This window comes from Anabrus simplex, chromosome 1, assembly GCF_040414725.1.
Source record: "Anabrus simplex isolate iqAnaSimp1 chromosome 1, ASM4041472v1, whole genome shotgun sequence".
In the NCBI taxonomy this organism is placed as follows: Eukaryota; Metazoa; Arthropoda; class Insecta; order Orthoptera; family Tettigoniidae; genus Anabrus; species Anabrus simplex.
In genome coordinates, this window is record NC_090265.1 from 1,689,768,105 (window position 1) to 1,689,790,849 (window position 22,745).

At 41.5% G+C, this 22,745-nt stretch overlaps 1 protein-coding gene across 1 annotated transcript in view; it reads right to left on the reverse strand.

The window, feature by feature from the left end:
* The window catches only part of LOC136863760 (uncharacterized), a 548,396-nt gene that overhangs the window by 86,231 nt on the left and 439,420 nt on the right, over positions 1-22,745 (reverse strand). Inside the window, exon 4 of the mRNA XM_067140116.2 lies at positions 5,863-5,908. Within this exon, the coding sequence (XP_066996217.2) occupies positions 5,863-5,908 (46 nt within the window). The remainder of the gene's footprint in view (positions 1-5,862; positions 5,909-22,745) is intronic.

Sequence of the window (22,745 nt, forward strand, 5' to 3'; positions counted from 1 at the left end):
GACAGACAGACAGACAGACAGACAGACAGACAGACAGACAGACAGACAGAAGTGAGATGAACTTATTTTCCACTTCTACAAACGTAATCGGCCGGCCCCGAGGTGTAAGGGTAGCGTCACTGCCTCTTACTCGGAGGCCTCGGGTTCGATTTCCGGCCAAGTCAGGGATATTTACCCGGATCTGAAGGATGGTTCGAGGTCCACTAAGTCTATGTTATTACAATTACAGCCCTTCGGGCTGAGCATCGGTCGCTTGGTAGGCCATGGCCCTTCGGGACTGTTGCGCCATGGAGTTTGGTTTTGGTTTGGTTTACACATAATCAGTTATGAATACCATTTATCATGTGAAATTTGACGTGTACAGACAAATTTGTATTTATTCAGATGAGAACTTCTTCACAGCTTGTTGACAGTTCACTATTAACTGTAACTCCTATAAGTCAATTTGATAGCTTGTAACTGATGTTTGAAAACTGAAACGCTAAAATCTCCATAATTAAAGCCCATTCGAAATAATTTACGAGTACATATATAGACTATAGACTCCCCTTGTCATTAAGAGACTCACCCGTGAAATGCCGCCTGCTCGTAGGCAAGAAGTGGTGCTGCTCTCTGACACATGAGCTGCAGAAAATCCAAATTTGGAGAAAGGAGAAAATGTGTGTCAAGCGCGAGCAATGACCACCTGTCAACAGTAGGCCATGCTTTCTAGGGCCAATAAGACCAGCAGACCGTAAACACTCTTGACCTTACAAATAAACTGAAGTCATGGTTATTACAGGCGCACTCGTTTGTCAACGTTTTTTTTTAGAGAGAATCACTTGAGAAACAAAACAAATCTAGAACTACTGCGTTCGAGAAACGGAAAGACACTTTCTATATTGTTATTTTCTTAAGTTAGAAACCATACTTTTCAGTGTCGACTCACTTAAATATAACTTCAGAGTTTTTCAGTCTTGAAAAGAACGCGTTTTTTTCAAACGCCTCGCATTGTGCGCTAGAGTGAACACAATGCAGAACTTAATTAAGATAAGTCCCAAATTTCAAATTCCTGGGTTTTTGGACAGTAATAAACATAAATATATCCAAATATTGAGTGTGACTTGATAGAGCCTGATATGTTCTTTTAGGAACGAAGCATGTCATTCTTTATTTAATAGTGTGTGTTTTTATTCCTCGTTCAATACTTTGTTTCTTACATTTATGTTATAGTGTAATATTTATAACTGAAGTTGTGTGTTCGATGAACTGCAAAGTTTTAAGTTCTTTATTATTTCATCTAAATAATTGTTGAAAGTACAAAGTACAGTCTTGCCAGAAAGTTTAGGGACACACAGTGATTTGAATATATGCAAGACTGTCCCTACCTTATTAAGTGGTATAACCACGTTTGAAATTGTTAATCAACATTCGGAGAGGAGTATTTTTTTGGCGCAAACGAAGCTTTTGTGCGATGATGGTTTCTCCTTCTAAAACAGGGCCTCTCAGGGTGCATGCGCTTGGTGCATGCACTGTGCACGGTGCAAAAGACGACTTTGCTTGGTTGACCGGAGTGCAGACCCCCCACTCCTCGATTTGGAGCAATAGCGCTGTCTCTCTCTTTCCCCACGCCTGTCTTGCTCGCTCCCCCTGTCTCCCTCTTCCACACTTGCCCCGTAGCGCTCCAAATCCGAGCAGAGTTGCGCCGAGTAGAGCCGAGCTCAGCCGAGCTTAGCCGAGTAGCCCAAGGACGAAGCGATGGTCGGAGACAAACCGAGCGCGACCGATGCACAGTGCACGGAGCTCTTGCGCCTCGATTTGCACGCGTGAGTTTTTGGACGTTTGAGAGGCCCTGTTCTAAATGATTGTAAAGTTTTTAAGCAAATGAAACATTTATAATATTTCGATAATAAAATGCAAACCAGTCCGCCTCTGTGGTGAAGTGGTTAGTGTGATTAGCTGCCATCCACGGAGGCCCGGGTTCGATTCCCGGCTCTGCCACAAAATTTGAAAATGTGGTACGAGATCTGGAACGGTGTCCACTCATCCTCGGGAGGTCAACTGAGTAGAGAGGGTTCGATTTACACCTTAGCCATCCTCCAAGTGGATTTCCGTGGTTTTCCACACCTCCTCCAGGTAAATGCCGGGATGGTACCAAACTTAAGGCCACAGCCACTTCCTCGCCTCTTCCTTGCCTATCCCTTCCAATCTTTCCATCCCCTCACAAGCCCCACATTCAGAAAAGCAGGTGAGGGCCCCCTCAGCGAGGTACTGGTCCTCCTCTGCAGTTGTATCCCCGGCCCAAAGTCTCACGCTCAAGGACACTGCCCTTGGAGTGGTAGAGGTAGGATCCCTCGCTGAGTCCGAGGGAAAAACCAACCCTGGAGAGTAAACGGATTGAGAAAGAAATGCAAAATAACTTAATAACTGTTACATAATTTTGAGTTATTGCTGAATTGTTTCTGACGAGTCATATTTTAAATTACCAAGGATGAAAAAACAAAACTCAGAAAATGCTAAATAAGTTTTCAAGGATCATTTCATGCGTGCTGATTTAAAATATAATACATTAGAAAGTGGTTTTTTTTTTTTTTTTTTTGCTAGTTGCTTTACGTCGCACCGACACAGATAGGTCTTATGGCGACGATGGGACAGGGAAGGGCTAGGAGTGGGAAGGAAGCGGCCTTGGCCTTAATTAAGGTACAGACCCAGCATTTGCCTGGTGTGAAAGTGGGAAACCACGGAAAACCATTTTCAGGGCTGCCGACAGTGGGGTTCGAACCTACTATCTCCCGAATACTGGATACTGGCTGCACTTAAGCGACTGCAGCTATCGAGCTCGGTCATTAGAAAGTTTTCTTTTTTACCAATTGCTTTACGTGGCACCGACACACATAGGTTTAATGGCGACGATGGGGTATAAAAGGGATAGGAGTGGAAAGGAAGCGGCCATGACCTTAATTAATGTACAGGCTCGTGAAACCGCGGAAGAAACACCTTCAGGGCTGCCGACAGTGGGGTTCGAACTCACTATCTCCCAAATACAAGCTCACAGCTGCGTGAATAACCGCAAGGGCAACTCGCCCGGTACATTAGAAGTAATCCAGCAATAATTCAAAATTGCATCACAGTTAGTTCCTCAGTTATTTTGCATTTTACTGTCAAAAAGTCAGAATTTTTCATTTGCTTTAAAAAGTATTCAATGTTGTTGAAGCAGTAACAATCGTCGGAATCATAATATCTCCCTAAACCTACTTTAAATATTTTTTGATAATTATTAGGTTCTTCAGAGTGCCTAAACTGTTTTGAATAAATAAATTAGTAAACTGCCTGAGAAAGAAAATATACTTCACATATAATTATACTGTAAATACCTTCGTGAGAATAATTGAGGAATTATATGCACGCGAGACACTGGCCCCAGTCTAGAAAGCCAAGAATAAAGGGCAAGAGGAATCGTTACGATGACCACGCCTCACTCGTAATCTGCAGGCAATCGGGATGAACAGCCGTCAGTTGGTAGGCCTAATTCCATCAGGGCTGAAGCCCCATGGAGTTTGATTTGCTTATATATCTAGCAACACGCACTGAACTCAATAAATGGGCTCACAACATTTAATTTTTTCTTAGCAAGAAACTGATAGTAAAGGTTTAGTTTATCACAGTTATTAATCAAATTACCCCTCCATTACCGCTGAGCGCGCTGAAGATCACATATCACAGCAAATCCCAGATTAACATTCACTGATAGTGCCGACACTAATTGCTGGTTAACAGGTGTTTCTTAGAGGCTAATAAATCTGAGGAAGTTAATCACGCTGTTCACCGGAGAAGGCTGATTAGCTTCACGAAGAGTCTGTTCTAAATAAGATCCGACCATAGTAATCCAACTATGGAGAGCTCTCTTCAACACGCTGGCACATTATAACTATTCCGGCTTAAATGCTGCGACATGTAACAACTCTGAGATTTGCCGATAATATTGTTACTTTATCTGAGTCTGCAGGAAAAGTCCTCTCAGTTTTAATTACTGCACTGATGGGGTGAAAGTTCCTTTTGGGGATCATAGTAAGTATCTAGGTGTTAATATAAGGAAAGATCTTCATTGGGGTAATCACATAAATGGGATTGTAAATAAAGGGTACAGATCTCTGCACATGGTTATGAGCGTGTTTAGGGGTTGTAGTAAGGATGTAAAGGAGAGTGCATATAAGTCTCTGGTAAAACCCCAACTAGAGTACGGTTCCAGTGTTTGGGACCCTCACCAGGATTACTTGATTCAGGAACTGGAAAAAATCCAAAGAAAAGCAGCTCGACTTGTTCTGGGTGATTTCCGACAAAGAGTAGCGTTACAAAAATGTTGCAAAGTTTGAGTTGGGAGGAATTGAGTGAAGGAAGAAGAGCTGCTCGACTAAGTGGCATGTTCCGAGCTGTCAGCGGAGAGATGGCGTGGAATGACATTAGTATACGAATAAGTTTGAGTGGCGTTTATAAAAGTAGGAATGATCACAATATGAAGATAAAGTTGGAATTCAAGAGGACAAATTGGGGCAAATATTCATTTATGGGAAGGGGAGTTAGGGATTTGAATAACTTACTAAGGGAGACGTTCAATAAATTTCCAATTTCTTTGAAATCATTTAGGAAAAGGCTAGGAAAAAACAGATAGGGAATCTGCCACCTGCGCGACTGCCCTAAATGCAGATCAGTATTGACTGATTGAAGATCTGGAGGAATTGCCGAATGGTACGGGCACAGCCTTTGAGAAGGAGTACGAGATGAAAACAAACAAATCCAAAACAAAACTAATGGAGTGCAGTGGAACGAAGTCAGGTGATATAGGAAATATTAGATTAGGAAATGAAGTCTTAAAGGAAGAAGATGAATATTGCTACTCGGGTACAAGAATAACTAATGATGGCAGAAGTAAGGAAAACATAAAATGCAGACTAGCACAAGGAGGGAATAAGGCATTTCTTGAGAAAAGGCCTGTCTTAAGAAAAAACAAATTTGCTCACTTGGAAAATTGATGGAGATGTTTTTGGAGACTTTGTCTGGAGAGTGGCATTGTATGGAACTGAAACACGGATAACTAACTCAGGAAGGAGTAGAATAGAAGCTTTTTAAATGTGGTGTTTCAGAAGAATGCTGAAGGTGAGATGGATAGACTCAATTATGAATGGAATGATACTGAATGGAATTGCTGAGAGGAGAACGATTTGGCGAAATTTGACCAAAAGAACGGCAGGGGTACACCAAGGTGTGAATATGAAAAACAGATTAGAGTAAACGTAGGATGTAGTGGTTACGTAGAAATTAAAAGACTAGCACAGTATAGGGTGGCATGGAGAGCTACATCAAATCAGTCTATAGGCTGATGACTCAAACAACAACATATGGAATACATATTGGAAATAAGGCAGTTTCAATCTGTACAAGAATATATATTTATGCTGTGAATATTTTGTACACTATTCAAAAGACCATCATTTTCTCGAACACAGGACTTGAATTTTCCAGACAGGCCGACTGGCAGACAGTAAAAAAATTCACTGAACGTATTTTCGACTCGTGTATACCTAATACAAGATAAATACGAAGAATTGAAGTGTACAGACAAAGTTATAATTTTATTTACATCAGGGCCTCTCAAAAGCCCAAAATCTCAGGCGTGCAAACTGAGGCTCGGACCAGCGCGTCGTCTTTTGCACAATGCACCGCGCAATGCACTGGTGCATGCACCCTGAGAGGGCCTGATTTATATAGATAAGTAGCTCGTGGTTTATCTGTTAAAACTTGTTCCCGTACCATCGTCCTGTAAATCACTTGCAGTAGCTAATATTACTAGTCGGAAAGGCTGTACATGGTGCTGTTTCTACTCACCAACTGTTGACGTCTCCTTGTCCCATGTTTCAAGCAACTCCGTGATCTGGAACAGAGATAGCACTGTTAGTACATGTAACATTCTGAACGAATTAGACTTCGTCTACAACGAAGCACTGTACCCTACAGAGCCTTTTCACAGCCCTTCTAATCGATCTCAGTAGACTGATGGCACAAACCTGCGCGAGGTTAAGAGCTTGGAGGGGAAGGAAGGTAGTGGAGGGTATAACTACTGTTGTGCTGCTCAGTTGAGATCTTAACCCGCAATAAAGTTACACAGTTATACAGTACTAGACAATCTAAATGCTGAACAAGCTTTGAGACTTCAACAAGCACAAAACTCATGCATACGATATGCCTTCCAACTGCGACATGACGCTCATGTTACACCGTATTTTGAAATATTGGGATGGCTACGCGTAAATGAATGAAGGAATTTTCACTTAATGAGACCTGTTTACCAACTGCTCTCGACGAACACTCCTACTTGCCTCTAATTTTCGTTCCCTTTCCTCATTCCATGAAATTAGTACCCATTCTGGTTCCCTACCTGAAATTCTACTAATTCGAACGAATTCCTACAATAATTATTTTGTAGTTACTGCATTGAGACTCTGGAATACACTCCCAACGGATATTCGGCACGTTACTTCATATATTATAAACTGCATGCCGAAAGTTTTTCCTGGAAACATGTAACTGAGTTGTGTGAGTTATCGTGTGTATGTTGTGTGAATGGATTTTCTTTTATCTGTTATGCACTTCAGTCATTATTATTACTACTATATTTCCTCTTTATATTCCTATTCTGAGTATTATCACTCTAATTGCCGTACTGATTTGTAATGTAGCCTTAGTGTATCTGTCCGCAGTGTTATTTCTTTGTAGAATTACTACTGAAACCGTACAGTGTCCTGTGCAGCTCATTGCCATCATAGTAGTCTTTCTACCTTATTAAAATCGTTTCTAAAAGTCGCGTCATTTGTAGGATGATGGGCGAAGGGATCGAGCGGCGTGTGGCCAGAACGAAACCCGCGAAAGATCGCCTAGGAAACAAATGAAAGGTTGGGCTGGAGGCAAGCCTTCGTGAAAAAGCCCTCTAAACTTGCAGACAGTGTTGGAGATACGACGCGACGCTACGGTAGTCAAACACGCCCCGAGGTGTGGCCTAGTTTCCCAGGGTTCCAAACTAACAAAAGAAACTTCCGGTTTTTATGCATGTTCCACGGATGCCAACGTCGAATTTGGCACGTAAAATTATAGGATATTTTGATCCAGACATAGGAAAATTATGGGAGACACACCAATGAATAGAGCTGAAGTTTCTGCGTATCTCGGACTGAAAATACGGAATACTTTATTCAAGTGGGGAAATGAGGTCACCAGATGTCCAGCTGTAACATATTGCAAACACATGTGAATGTAAAGCGTCCCCTAAGCTAAGAATGACTCCACCCACCAGAGAACGCTAATGGAATAATTAAAAGGCGGGAATCAAATTACGTGAGAACTGCCGATCGCTGGTCGATCGCACCTGGTTCAATGGAAGAGAAAAGAGAGGGTTACAATACGCTCCATTTAAATGTCTTGAATTCCCGGGATGAAAGGAGCTGTTGTCCTTAATGAACCGTGAAAGATCAACGCCCCCAGTCTTCCGGTGTAAAGATCATAAAGGCCGGACACAGTTCCTAGCGGGTAGTTTAGAGAGGACAGTGTGTTATATTGTGTTCCAGTTTTTACAGTCCGAAACCTATTGACCGCATACTAAGACAGTGTTATTGTGTCCGTCGCGGCCGTGAATTTTAAAAGCCTTGTGAACTGTAGATGGGAAGTCAAGTAATAGCCAAGCGAGCCTATGCAAATGTCTCAGTGCCGCGTGTCAATTAATTAAGCCGCGAGCATAATTTATAAACGAGCAGCGGGAGTCGGCTACGGACAATGCCAGCCTAAATGAGTACGTGATATATCAATAAATTGGTATCATCCAAATCGCTACTCTGAGTCAGGGTCCTCAAGTACTGTGAGCCACCCGATTCATGCTGGGAACGCACTCGCTTGTGATTAGAATGACCTGCCTGTTTATGGTGTAAATTCTGTGTATGTGTCGCGGTAAACAGTGGACCGTGTGACGAGTTGTGGAGTGTTACCCTTCGAGTTACTTTAGGATTGCAGCATTGAACGAGCCAACAAGGATGCCGGACTTGAGTGGACCAGGATCGAAGGGAAACACGCTCGTTTCCAGCGCCGAGGCCATGCAGCAGTAAGCTCCGCTATGGGTCTCCCGTGGAAGGAAAAACCACGGCCGCCAAACAGATGAGTTGATGTCAAAATATAATCTTCATAGCACGTTAAAGTATAACCGGGTCATAGGATGAGCTTTTCCTTTGTAATACCTAAATGTTGTATAATAATGCATGTCCTAATACGGAAATGTTATTGTTCTTTATCATGATAACGCAAATTCAAGGGAGCTAACTCCCCGTACGACCCATTTCTTCCTTAGTGATTAGTTTTTCGTGAGGTGTTAGTATTAGTAATATGTAGAATATCCTAGCAAGTATGGGAAACAAGGATAGAAGAATATTTGAGTTCCCCTATAAGTGGTTGGAACAATTGTGTTGATGAGCAGGGAAAACCATGTCCAAAGGTTGTTAGTTAATGTTCAATATGGCTATCGTATATGCTGTGGAAACTCATGGGTCAGTCAGACGATGCATGCGTAACTCACACATATGATTATGACATGTGCAGCAAGAGAGAAGAAGTCCCGTCTAAGAGAGGTACATACTATGTTATTTAGGTAATTGTAGGGGACGATTTGCGAGTTTCCCGTGATTCTTGATTATTTGACCAGAATTGTCTGGAGTTTTTTGTCTATAACCGAGATGAGACCCAGGAAGGCTGGAGTCTTTAATGTATGCCAGAATAAAAAAATATACATAACTTTTTGGGCGATGAGCGAAGAGAATGAGAAGCGTGGAACAGAGGAATCATGAGAGTCCTATGCCCAAGGAAAGAAGATACGCGATAGGAGACGTAATGAGAGGACCGAATGCCCAGACAATTTTACGATGGGATAATTTGGAAGTAATGTTTCGCACATTCGGCTTTACGATAAGAATGAGAAGGTAGAGAATAAATATTTCTTGCGAATTCTGCGGTAAGATGAATAAACAAATGAAGTGGGCCAGAAATAAGTGTCTCCGAGAAAGGAGGGCTGGCCGTTGTAATTGAGAGGGGTCAGAAATCCGGCGTAGCCAATGAATGAGTGATGGTAGCAGTAAAGCGAATGACCTTCCCGTATTTTGTGTGTGTGTTTGCTTCTCTCCCTTCGCAACAAAGCGGCCCTGCCGTGCTACTGTAGTAAGACTCGGGGCTTTGGGGTTCACACCGTGCCTGTTTGTTTGTTTTAAATGGTTCGGCTAAGAACGCTTGTGTAATGATAATATCACGGTGATTTAGAAGCTAATTAATAAATGATTATGGTTCCCCCAATATCCGGTAGTATGAGACCGTAGATAATTTAGGGATTTCAGAAATGTACCTCTCAGCCGGAAGGCGTCCAGTTCGAGCCCAGGTCAGAGTGGGCTACCTTGTGCGAGCTTCCATTAAGCTTGCGCTGAGGCAGAATATATTGATAACCATGTTTTTCTTACAGGAGTGGCCCCATTTATACATGATGTGTACATTTGAGTGTGCTTAGTGTTTAGTGTGCAATATTTTGAGTTCAAACAGAACCGATGTTCAACGTTGTTTTTCTTGGTGCCAAATAGGGAAGTCCGGGGTTTAGCTCAGTGTATGTGTGTTTTGTCGGTGTATTATGTAAATATATTTTATATGGCAATCATGTAGTGTAGGAGTCGGTTAATTACGTGCTAAGAATGGAATATATCAAGTAGGGGGACATCAGCTCAGATTAACACGGTGTGATCTACAGAATAATAAATTTAACGACAAAGGTACGAACTAATGAGGGAATGACAGACGATAGTGGTCGCAAAACCTCAATTATACCTTTGTGAAGACGACGCCCTCAGGCGAGTCAATTTAAAGTGCTAATCCTTTTCTTTTCCTCCCATATGCGGATAATTGATTGTATAGGGTTGTTTTCTTTTAATGTCTTATTTTGAATAAATTTGTATTCGTAACCCTCATTATCTGATTCTTGTCATTTGTAGTAGTGCTAAGCAGTATCCAGTAGACAGTTGAACCCAGAGATCCTACTTTTATATTATGTAAGACTCCATCTTAATTATTTGCTTTTTTTTTCTTCTTGCGAACGTACCACCCCCCAAGTGCTCGAGCTGCCGAGGCCTGCACAGAAAGTAGGAGGGGAGCGGTTCGAAGCTCGTTAGGCATTCCGAACCGCTCTTCACTATAGTCTCATCCGTAGATGTTTACCAGGTTACGCGGAGGCATTCTTATGTGTGGGTCGTCCATTCGAGGCCCGGAAGGGTGGACTATGAATACTCTTATGTTTACATTTTTTCATTTTACTGTTTAAAGTGGTTAAGTGTAAGATAGGGGCCGTGAGCCCTAACTTCGCTACAAATGTGAACCCTTCCGTAGCAACCAGCGGAATGAACGTTCCTCTCCTCTCACTCACGCTGCAGCACACGGAGGAAAGGCAAGCAAGCAACAGTTGTGGCTGTTAGACTGTCAGTGGGATATCTTCTTAAAAAGAACAGAAACGTGCAAAAAAGCGTAATTTACATGGGCATAAAAAATGATAACGGTGCAATGGAAAGTGATGTCTTTCTACATGAAAACGTATTAGGAATTCAGTATTATTACTTTTATTATTAATAATGAATAATCAATTAATAATAATAATTGCTTTGCTCGCGAGACCTAGTGTTTACAGTGCAGTACGTCTTCTGGTATGGGCTAGAGCAATTTTGTAACTTTGATTGATCTGTGTCAGTCTCATCCTTGGCTTTGGCAATATGAAAGTGACAGAGGTATGAGCGATGCCGGCAATGCCATTCCTTATGCAGCCAGTCCCTGCTTGAATGGTATGAAAATGTTGCCATAGGGTCGGTTGGTGCATGCATTTCTGTGGCTTGGCAGACTGATGTGTAATAGCAACCTCCGGATTAGTGAGGAAAGCAACGGGAAACTATCTCCCTCCTCATCTCCCTAGTACGCCTTTTCAGTGATGGTGAAGCTGTTGAGGATTCAACCAAACTTCGGTGTGAATAATAATAATAATAATAATAATAATAATAATAATAATAATAATAATAATAATAATAATAATAATAATAATGTGCAAAGATCGTCATACATCGAACATTGCCGATCTGGTAAAATATAGGTCACTGTACGTTAATAAACATAAAAGCTGTCAACTTCCTTGAGATATTTCTCTTGCAATCTCATCGTACGTTACAGTTCTTATCATTTTATTGTGGTACTCTACCGTGCTTACTGAATATGGGCAGGGATATGCCTTATAGTTTGCAATTAATGCACACACAGCATCCCTCGGTCATGAAAACGAAGCCATTTTTGTTGTTTTGATTCACGAAAATCCCAGCATGCCTAGCGGCACAGCGCGCATCGTTCGTTGATACTCGAATTTCATAGGTCAATTCTGTCAGACTTGGCAATTTTTTGATCGATTAGAATATGTTCTAATTCACCGTCAAGACTTTAGAATACATCGAGTAATGCAAGCGATTTGACAAGTTGTGAAGTATTGACAATAATTGTCCACCCAGAGAGAAGATAGAGAGTTCCGATAAATCGAAAGGAAAAAGAGAGTATCCACACAAGAATGATAAGGCTCATGAATTGTGAAAAAAATTAAAAATAATCTGGACCTCGTAAATATGATAATATTATTATTATCGGCATTATTCACTTTTATTATTATTATTATTATTATTATTATTATTGTTATTATTATTATCAATATTATCATCATCCCCATGATCTGGCCAACGAGGAGCCCTGACTTGTCCAATGTAGACAACGCTCTGTGGGGTTTCACTAAAGCCTGTTGTACACCATAAATTTTTTGCAAATTCAAGACTTAACACGCCGATAACATTATTATTATTATTATTATTATTATTATTATTATTATTATTATTATTATTGTCCTCGGACACTCCCGGCACTAAAAGCCATACGCCATTTCACTTCATTATTATTATTATTATTATTATTATTATTATTATTATATTTCAAGTGTCTGGTGCAAGGCTATGGAATTCCCTTCCAGTTAAAGTTAGGAATTGCAACTCTTTAACCTCTTATAATTAGTCTTGCCGAGATTACCTATTAAATACAGTATATAATCAGCTTGTGTGAATGTTTGTATGAATGGAAGAATAAATATGTTTAGGATTTTCGATTAATTATCATGTTTTTTGAAGTTAATATTCATCATTATGTGGTTAAGTATAAGAGAGGGCAGTGAGCCCTGACTTCGCTACAAATGAAATAAATAAATTCCAAATGTTATAAATTGACTAATGAATTTTTATTTCCTCGATAAGAATTTTATTAAATAAGGGTCTTTGGTAGCTGAAGTAAGAAACAAGAATGGCATCTTAAACGTGTGTACTGCAGCACGATTTGCAATAAACACTGATATCTCAAACAATACATTGGCGTATATAAATTTCAATCACTTTCAGAACTTAATAGCGTTTGATGTAATTAACCAACATAAGCTGTATGCGTTTCAGTTGGCGCTTTTTTTGGCGAGGAGGAGTCTTTCCCTTTTCAACGACATGTAAAGTTAATATGTAGCTATCATACTTTAAAGACCAATCGAGATTTATCGACTTTTTAAGATGAAATTTGACCTCCTTGTATTCTGAATCCGAATGGACTCAATTTAATTACACTCAAACCTTTTTCGACATTTGGACCTTCGCCTTTCAAAGACAGCTCGTTCATTTCGGTGTCCTAAGACTTGATAAAATTATAGACGGATCACTATCGCCACAAACTATCTCACGTGACCTTGCACCAGAACCTCCTATATCCATGCACAGAAGGAGGAATTCTTCAACAAAAAACGGCCATAACCGTTATAGCCACAAAAGACATTACGATGGCCTAGATTGAATACCTCGTATCTCAAAAAGTTCTTCCTATCCATTATTTCCCTTAAGACTGGTCACGCCTCCCAGCCACACATGAATATGCAGTCCATCAGAACAATGTTCATTGGGTTTATTTTCCTATGCTGATGCGTAAAGGAAAATGAACCTTATAAAAATTATACTCTAGGAGTTAGTAAATACGTCACGCAAACATACTTTCCTATAGTACGGTACGGTAAGGTTCATTTTCCTTCACACGTCGGCATAGGAATAAAGAACACAACGAACATTGTTCTGATGGACTGCGTATTCATGTGTGGCTGGGAGGCGTAACCAGTCTTAAGGGAAGTAATGGATAGGAAGAACTTTGTGAGATACGAGGTTTTCATTCTAGGCCATCGATTACTTCTGTAAACGTGGAAAAACTTTGGAGTAGTTTTGTAATATACAGAGTGTTAGGTGTATACGTGCAGATATTTCTTGTAGCAATAGAGAACGATGTCACGAACCACTATATATCAAACTTTTAGTAATCAGCGGAAGTTATTTTCGAAAGCAAAGGGGTACGATGTTTTTAGAATAGGTAGTATGCCTTGTTCTGCGAATGAATAGCTTTCCGTTGATAACAGGCAAGTCACGCGCCACCCGTGCCAAACCGGTTTCTGTTTATGTTTCAGAGCAAATGTACTACTGTAACGAGATGTTACGTAATATACTTGCCAAACTGGTTTTATGTTTACGAGCAACTGAAGTACGATAGCAGCTGAAGGCTGCTACCGGTGTACGTACCTACATTTCGTGCTTCCTGCCGGGCTGTATGGCACAGACGGTTGAGGCGCTGGCCTTTTTACTCCAACCTCGCAGGTTCGAACCTGGCCCAGTCCGGTGGTATTTGAATGTGCTCAAATACGTCACACTCGTGCCGGTCGATTTAGTGACACGTAAATAGAACCCCTGCGAGACCTCATCGTCTCCGAAAACCGTAAACGTAACGCAAATACCATCATCATCATTATTATTATTATTATTATTATTATTATTATTATTATTATTATTATTATTATTTTTATTGACTACTCGCCAATAATGTCTGCCCAGAAAATACTTCTCATCGTTTATAACTATGGATCTCGACAGTTGTATAATGTCCTAAATATGATGATTTTCAAAATTGGCTAAAAACGTCGCACCGACACAGATAGGTCTTATGGTGACGATGGGAGAGAAAAGGTGTAGAAGTGAGAAGGAAGCGTTCGTGGCCTTAATAAAGGTTCAGCTCCAGCATTTTCCTGATGTGAAAATGGGAAACCACGGAGAACCATCTTCAGGGCTGTCGACAGTGGAGTTCGAACCCAGTATCTCCCCAATGAAAGTTCACAATTTCGCGCCCCTAACCGCACGACCAACGTATTCCAAGCTCTAATGCCGGGCTGAGTACCTCGGACGATAGTTCGCTGGTATTCTGATCCCATCTTGGCAGGTTCGATGGAGGCTCAATTCGGGGGTATTTGAAGGTGCTGAAATACGCCAGTTTCGTGTCTGTAGATTTACTTGCATTAAAAAAAGTCCTGCGGTACAACATTCCGGCGCCTCGGCGTCTCCAAAATCTGTCAAAGTAATTATTAGGACGTAAAAAATTACATTATTATTTCGTGCTTACAAACGAAAAGCATATGTGTAATGGTAAAATAAAGTATAACGTACTGCTTCCTTTGCAGTGCTTAATAAATTTATCAAAATAAAAGTGGCCAGTCTGAGTTGCTCAGACGGTTAAAGCACTGGTTTCTTGGTTCCAACTTAGCAGGCTCGATCTTGGGTCAATCCGGTGGTATTCGAAGGTGTCGGTAGATTTACTGGCACGTAAAAAGAACTCCTGTGGGACTAAATTAGGCTACAGCGCCTCCAGAAACAGTACGAGTAGTTAGTGGGACATAAAGCAAATAACATTACCGGTATTATTACTATTATTATTATTATTATTATTATTATTATTATTATTATTATTATTATTATGTCTTATTATTATTGCTACTACTCATATTGAACTACTTCTTATTACTCTTTTCCTCGTCTGATTATTATTATTATTATTATTATTATTATTATTATTATTATTATTATTATTATTCACCTGTTCATATTTTCGTCTTATTCCTCTTTTTACTCTCCTTTTAAGTCGTATACTTCTTATTCATATTTGATATTTTGTTATTAATATTATTGTTACTTTTATATTATTATTGTTATTTTTATTATTTAGATTTAGTTTATTTCGTTTATTTATAACTTCTCTTTAGCTTCACGTGACACAATACTTTTTCCGTCTTTAATTCACCTTTTGTGTCGTGTGCCGGTACATCTATGTTTCTGTCTGTGCTTCAAGACAGTGCTGCAAGGTCTGTGTTTGTTTTCCCAGCCCGGATTGCGTTTCGTTTCTCATGTGTCACAATTACATCTTACGTTCTGTTACATGTTTAAGTTTGACCTTGTGATACATCACCTTTAATCTTTTCTGTAGCCTTTAAGAGTGTAGCATGGTCAATGACCTCAGTGCTTGTTTTGTTCACATAACTGGACTAAGAACGCGTCTCAATCGGCCCAGCAAGTTCAAGGCCAACCACTTCTCTCTGTTTGTTTGTTTATTTACCAATGTATGTATGTATGTCAACACTGTACTATGTCAACATCGTACCATGAAAATTTACTCAATAAACGGGGTGTTTGGGGGGACCTCTGTCCTGGGTGGGGTGCTCTGCGGACCTCCTCTTGGGTCCGTGTTGTTGCTGCGGTTATCTCTCTGCGCGGTCAGGTATTTACTAACAGGGCCGATGACCTCGATGTTAGGCCCCTTTAAACAACAAGCATATTTACTAACGTATTCAATTCAATTTATTGTATGTACAAGACATACGTCCAACTTGAATTATTTCATCCTCACAACTCTACTTTCTTACTACATGGCCCATGAGCTACACGCATAGCTGAAGGCCCACCCACTCCTCCACGAGGTTTGGGAATGAAATAACTAATTTGATTGAATTTTTTCCTATTTCAGTAGTGATGAATATAACACAAGCATTTTATTGAATTTTTATACGTGTTAATGATGATGATGGTGATGATGATGATGATTGCTGTTTTAAGGTCATCGGCCCTTAAAAGAGCCTTTTGTTTTAACTCGTAGTGAATAAGAAACAAAATATAAATTGCTCGAACACACGTAAAAAACCAAAACCACATGCAGGGTAGAATTGAGGAACTGCCAAAATGCGTTCAAGGTCAATGTCTAGAGTTTTAACAAGCACGTCTTCCCTGTGTTGTGTTCAGCTTTCGGCACGTACAAGTCACTCGCGCACTGAAACTCTCGATTTATAATTTTTGTTACCGGTACTTCAATTTCACTGCTCGGATTTATGAGAATATCGAACTATCGGGACTCAAAATACTATATCGATACTGTACTGTACTCCCAAGTCATTACGGGGCAGAAATGGCGTAACATCTGACATACCAAAGCGAAACTCGTAGCAATTGTTCACAGTGACCACCCTGGGCTTCTCTGCAGGCTTCACTTCTCCGAATGCAGTTGCGATGCATTCGAGACAAGGAACCTGTGTTGTTCAGAATATCCTCTGGTGCCGAAAAATTATGTTTACAGAGGTCATCCGAAGTGGTTACTTCAGTTCAGTATACTTTGTGTTTCATGTCCCGCCAGACATAACAATCCACTGGAATAAGGGCTGGCCAATTGATAGTTCCACATCGTCCTGTCTACCGTTGAGGAAATGTCTGCACCATCGTGTAAAATCCACGTGGTTCGGCGTAGTCGAAGCGACACATCCTCTGAAAGCTCCAGTAACGTACTGCCTCTACATTAATAAAAAGATGTAACCGACCTCCAACTACACCCATCCAGATGTTAATTAGAAGCGGTGCTGGAAATCGCCTTGTCCTATTGAATGGAGATGTTCCACAGCTCATGAGTGGGGTATAGTGGGTTCGAACCCCTCTGTTGGCAGCCCTAAAGATGGTTTTCCGTGGTTTGCCATGTTTACACCAGGCAAATGCTAGGGCTGTAACGTCATGAAGGCCACGGCCGCTTCCTTCCCTCTTCCTTGTATATCCCTTCCAATCTCCCCATTCCCCCGCAAGGCCCCTGTTCAGCATAGAAGGTGAGGCCGCCTGGGCGAGGTACTGGTCATTCTCCCCAGTTGTATCCCCCGACCCAATGTCTCACGCTCCCGGTCACTGCCCTTGAGGCGGTAGAGGTGGGATCCCTCGCTGAGTCCGAGGGTAAACCTACCCTGGAGGGTAAACAGATTAGGAAAAAGAAGAATAAGCCTTCTATTAGAAATGCCCGGCGGCAATTCCACAGTAGACCGAGCTCGATAGCTGCAGTCGCTTAAGTGCGGCCAGTATCCAGTATCGGGAGATAGCAGATTCGAACCCCAATGTCGGCGGCCGTGAAGATGGTTTTCCGTGGTTTCCCATTTTCACACCAGTCAAATGCTGGGGCTGTACCTTAATTAAGGCCACGGCCGCTTCCTTCCCACTCCTAGCCCTTTCCTGTCCCATCGTCGCCATAAGACCTATCTGTGTCGGTGCGACGTAAAGCAACTAGCAAAAAAATCCACAGTAGCTATTTTTCCTTCGAGCAATGTTCACGCATGGTTGCAACTACGGTTTTTGAAATCTGTCTCATTAATAACAATATGACTGAATACTTACAGCCTTTTCTTTCAGTGTCCACCGTCATTTCATTGACCTGAAAAGTTTATGAATAAGCATAGACAACTCGCATTGTCTATTGTCAGAAATTCATCGTAGCCTGTCGCAATAACAGCACCGAAATGTTGCGCTCATTTTTCATTTACGTATTAACTATTTCCTTTCATTTTGTCAGCTTGGATCACTGAGTATTGCCATTGACGTCTTATGAATCACACACACCTACACAATACTTGATTCGCATGTATGTGCTGGTACGTGTCTTCGAGGTCACTGTAACGATTCTGTGTACATTTCATACAGAGTACCCTAGACCGGTTTTCAAGTACAGCAAGTGGCTGGCACGTGAGCCATCCTCTCCTACTTGCCAAGCCTTTAGGGGAAGTGCACAACAACATGCGTTGGCCTGCGATAAGAAACAGGTTCAACAAGCCCTATATTCTGCTACTGTACTTCCACTACGCGTGGACAGAATGACGTAACCGGCATAACCTGCTACGGCCGTTCAAAACACATTAGGTCCTGAAATGTTTGGCTCAGTTATGGGCAAACTAATAGGACAAGGTAAAAAGTACATAGCATATATTGTGATATGTCTTTTTCTTTGCCGACTAGCTTAATATCTGCACGTATACACCTAACACCCTGTATACAATGCCATAACTAGATCCCGGATATTTAGGATGTAGTAGGTTAGAATACAAAATACTAAAGCAGATAACCCGAACAACAATCCTGTTATGAGATTTGCATAAACATCAGGGACCCGGCTTATTAGAACCCCTAAATGTTATGTAATTCTTACTACCATTACGGAAGAGCGGGTAGGTGGCAGTAAGTAGGTTTGCATTCTAACGTATTACACCAGGGCTCTAGTCATAACTCCTGTAACACCTAGCCAAACTCCGTGCAGTCGCTTAGGTTCCAGGTCACATTTCATGGTGTTCGAATGTGACATTAAACGTTTGACCACTAATGTACTATGATTTTCAGACCAAAATTCTGCAGTGCACGTGTTAGTGCCCCCATACTAGAGTACGAATACCACCTGACTACAGCGAGGTTCGAACCAAGGGGCACACTGTGCGGTAGAGAAGGTTATTTCTATTAATCTCTCGTGCTAGCCGAGAGGAATGTTAATAACATGATTATATCTGGCCCATTACTTTTGGTTTCACCTGAAGGTCAGTGTGAAAGCGGGCCCATGGGGTCTAGTGGGGCGATATATCTTTCTCGCTGAGAACCCTCCTCTCCCTTCCACAGTTGTGTCCTTTTCTTTCTTTAGCTTGGGTTACAAGTTAACCCCCTCTTACCGCGTGTACAAGTTAAAATACTGCCTCCATGTATTAGTCTGAGTCCTGGAGCTACTAATACAGCCAAAGTGATTACTACTTCACAACGGCCCACCAACACGACAAGAACACACAACAATACATCCACCTGCGCTGATACTGGTACATGTATCATCTAGGTCAATATTTTGTGAACGTCTGTCTCCTGAGGCTTCCAAAATTTGTGAAATAACCCCATATTTAATATAACAAGCTAATGAGGGAGATGGCTACGCGATTTGGATCACATAGATGTTAGCATACACTCAGAAGATGGTGGTTTCGAACCCCACTGCCGGCAGCCCTGAGGATGGTTATTCGTGGTTTCCTATGGGCACAGCAGGCAAATGCAGGGGCCGTACCTTAATTAAAGCCACGGTCTCCTTTATTTAGAACTAATGCGAGCTGCACAAAACAGAATTCTCTAGTTACAGCGACAACGTTTATCCGAAATTTATTATTATTATTATTATTATTATTATTATTATTATTATTATTATTATTCCGGGGTATCTGTGGACCGCAGAGGTGACAGAAGGTGCCGGGATGAATGGGTCTAATTACAATGTTAAGAAACGGATTTAAAACTTAAACTGAAGGTTATATTTTTGAAAAATAACAAACTTAACAACTTTTCACTTAGTGAGATCACAATGACATTTCAGGTACAAAATAGCAGTTTAGAAACAACACTTAGAAAAATCCAAGATTTCAGAACTTTAACACTCTTGGTCTACAAGCCCCTAGTTTTACAATTTTTGGGCTCCCAGCTCAAATTTTACAGGCGAGCACAAATTTGTTCAAAGGGCAGAAATTTCCTTGCTCCCAAAAAACAACATCTAGCCTTCAAGAGGCATAAAGTAATCTTACTTTTAAAAAGAGCTAACAGGCTCTCAGTTTTCCAAGCCTATTCAAGGCAACATCATCTTACAAATTCTGGCCTCTGAAGGAACAACTTACAATAGGAAAATAATTATACAGGGGTATTTAATACCCAACCTACTGGGCCTTCATGTAAAAGGAAAAACGGTTAAATAAATGGTCCGAACACAAAATGAATGGAGGCGAATGCTTGCACTACTAGAATATGAGCACTTAAAACCTAAAGGGCACTAGGCCGGAGAAACAGGGGCTATTCCCAAACTGCTGAGGTGACTCGTATCATAATAAATGAATGCATTACGGAAAGGAAGAAAGCCAGTTACAAACGTAGTCACCTCAAACCAAGATGAAGGGGAGCTCGAGAGGGTACGTCACTCTCTATCCCCGATTTACAGTTAAAGATTTAATGAAATTTTTACCTAAGCCGGCTGAAAGTTACATTTTTAGGAAAACTAGGTTACATAGCTAATGATTCGGACTATTCCCTCAGGTTAAACTGCGGAGCAAGCAAGAAATAAAGATGTTATGTGGCCATTACCTTGTCGGTGTACTGCTGCCGGATGAAAGAGGCGCCGCCCGCCTCCTGCTTGACACACATACTAGGTTAGATGACGATCAATTGGCCAAGAGACGAGAAAATCCGCAGTTTATAAACCCTCGGGGAAAGTTCGAGATCATTCATGAATAATCAAGACACACCCACAGAATTTTATTGGTAGATTACAAAAGTAACTCTCAGGATCGAAGAAGAAGACTGTGATTGGTAGAAAATTAATTACAGAAATTAGGGATTGGCTAGATTCAAAACTGGCGGAAAGAAAAGATAAATATTGCCAACCCAAAAATAAATGAACATCAATTAGTAAAAAAAAAACCTTATGAATACAAAACTTCTTTAAGTCAAAAGTTCTTTAACTTCGCACCCGGGTGCATGATCATAGGTTTTTTTGTAGTGACATCTATGGAGGAAAGTCCAAACTTCTTGATGAATGGCAAACAAAACAAGTAGAAATACAGTCAGTTCAGGAAACTTCACAATAACAAAATTACATCAGATTTCTGTGGTGACATCTTCTGAGTAAACTTATAAGTTGGTCTAGTTTCGATTTCACGGTTTCTCCAGTAGAGGAGTTCTTTTAGGCGCAAAATATAAATGGGCGGCGTTGGGGTGTACCTTCCGGTACAATTATTATTTTATTATTATTATTATTATTGATTCTTTCTTTTTTCTTTCTTTCTTAATCCCTTTACTCTTCATGGTTGGTCTTTCCCTCAGACTCAGCGAAGGATCCCATCTCTACCGCCTCAAGAGCAGTGAGACTTTGGGTCGGGGATAACACTGGGAAGGAGGACCAGTACCTCGCCTAGGTGGCCTCACGTACTATGCTGAACAAAGGTCTTGTCGGGAGATTGGAAGATTGGAAGGGATAGACACGGAAGAGGAAAGGAAGCGGCCGTGGCCTTAAGTTAGGTACCATCCCAGCGCTTGTCTGGAAGAGAAGTGGGAAACCAAGGAAAACCACTTCAGAGATGGATGAGGTGTGAATCAAACCCCCCTCTACTCAGTTGACATCCCGAGGCTGAGTGGACCCCGTTCCAGCCATCGTACCACTTTTCAAACTTCGTGGCAGAGCCGAGAAGTGCACCTGGGCCTCCGGGTGTGGCAGCTAATCACACTAATCACTACACCACAGAGACGGATATTATTATTATTATTATTATTATTATTACTACCGAGCGGGGAGCTTGCGTAGCTCAGGCGGCAGCGTGCCGGCCTATCACCACTGGGTTCCGTGTTTCAAATCCCGGTCACTCCATGTGAGATTTGTGCTGGACAAAGCGGAGGCGGGACGGTTTTTCCTCCGGGTACTCCGCTTTTCCATGTCATATTTCATTCCAGCGACACTCTCCAATATCATTTCATTTCATCTGTCATTCATTAATCATTGTCCCAGAGGAGTGCGACGGGCTTCGGCAGCAGGCACAATTCCTATCCTCGCCGCTAGATGGGGGCTTCATTCATTCCATCCCTGACTCGGTCACTGACTGGAAAACAGGTTGTAGGTTTTCGTTATTGTTGAGTTGAGTGACCGCGCATTTCAGCACGCTACACCTTCAGAGCGAATCTCTGCATTCGGGAGAAGTGTAGGTTCATAACTCGCCGTCGACTGTCCTGTGAATGGATTTCTGAGCTTTCCTACTTTCACTTCCAGACAAATGCCGGGATAGTTCCTTATTCATAAGCTACAGTCGATTCCGTACACTTCCTAACCCAATCTTATTCACCATCATGCATTTCATCTTTATTAACTCCTCATCCGAGGTTGGCGTGGGTAGAACATGCCAGAAATGTCACCTCGCCTCATCCTAGAACCTGTATCAGAAAACAGGACTTAGGGGTAGACATACAAAGGGCACTAGGAAAGTTTTGCAATGTGAGTGAACGCTTTAGACTTTTTCAAAATATTTTCCACCACACTCAATACACTTCTCCATACGTCGAAACCACTCATTGAAGCATCTCTGTCACTTTTTTCGGTTACATTTTCACTCTCTTGATCCTATACTGCCAGAAGCTCCTCGTCGGATGCAAAACGCCGCCCTTTCAGCTTCATCTTCACTTCTGAGAAGAGTGCGAAGTCACACGGGGCAAGATCAGGACTGTGTGGAGGGTGATCAATCACAGTCTACCCTGATCTGGCAGGAAAATCCATTGTTACATTAGCACGATGTGGTGGAGCATTGTCGTGATGCAAGAGCCAAGTGTTGAGCCGTGACCTTGGACGGAGCCGCTTGAGAGTCTGGATGACCTGAGGCAGACAAGTCTCACTGTACCACTTCGCAGTAACTGTCCTTTGCGTTTCTAGCACAACCCGTGTCA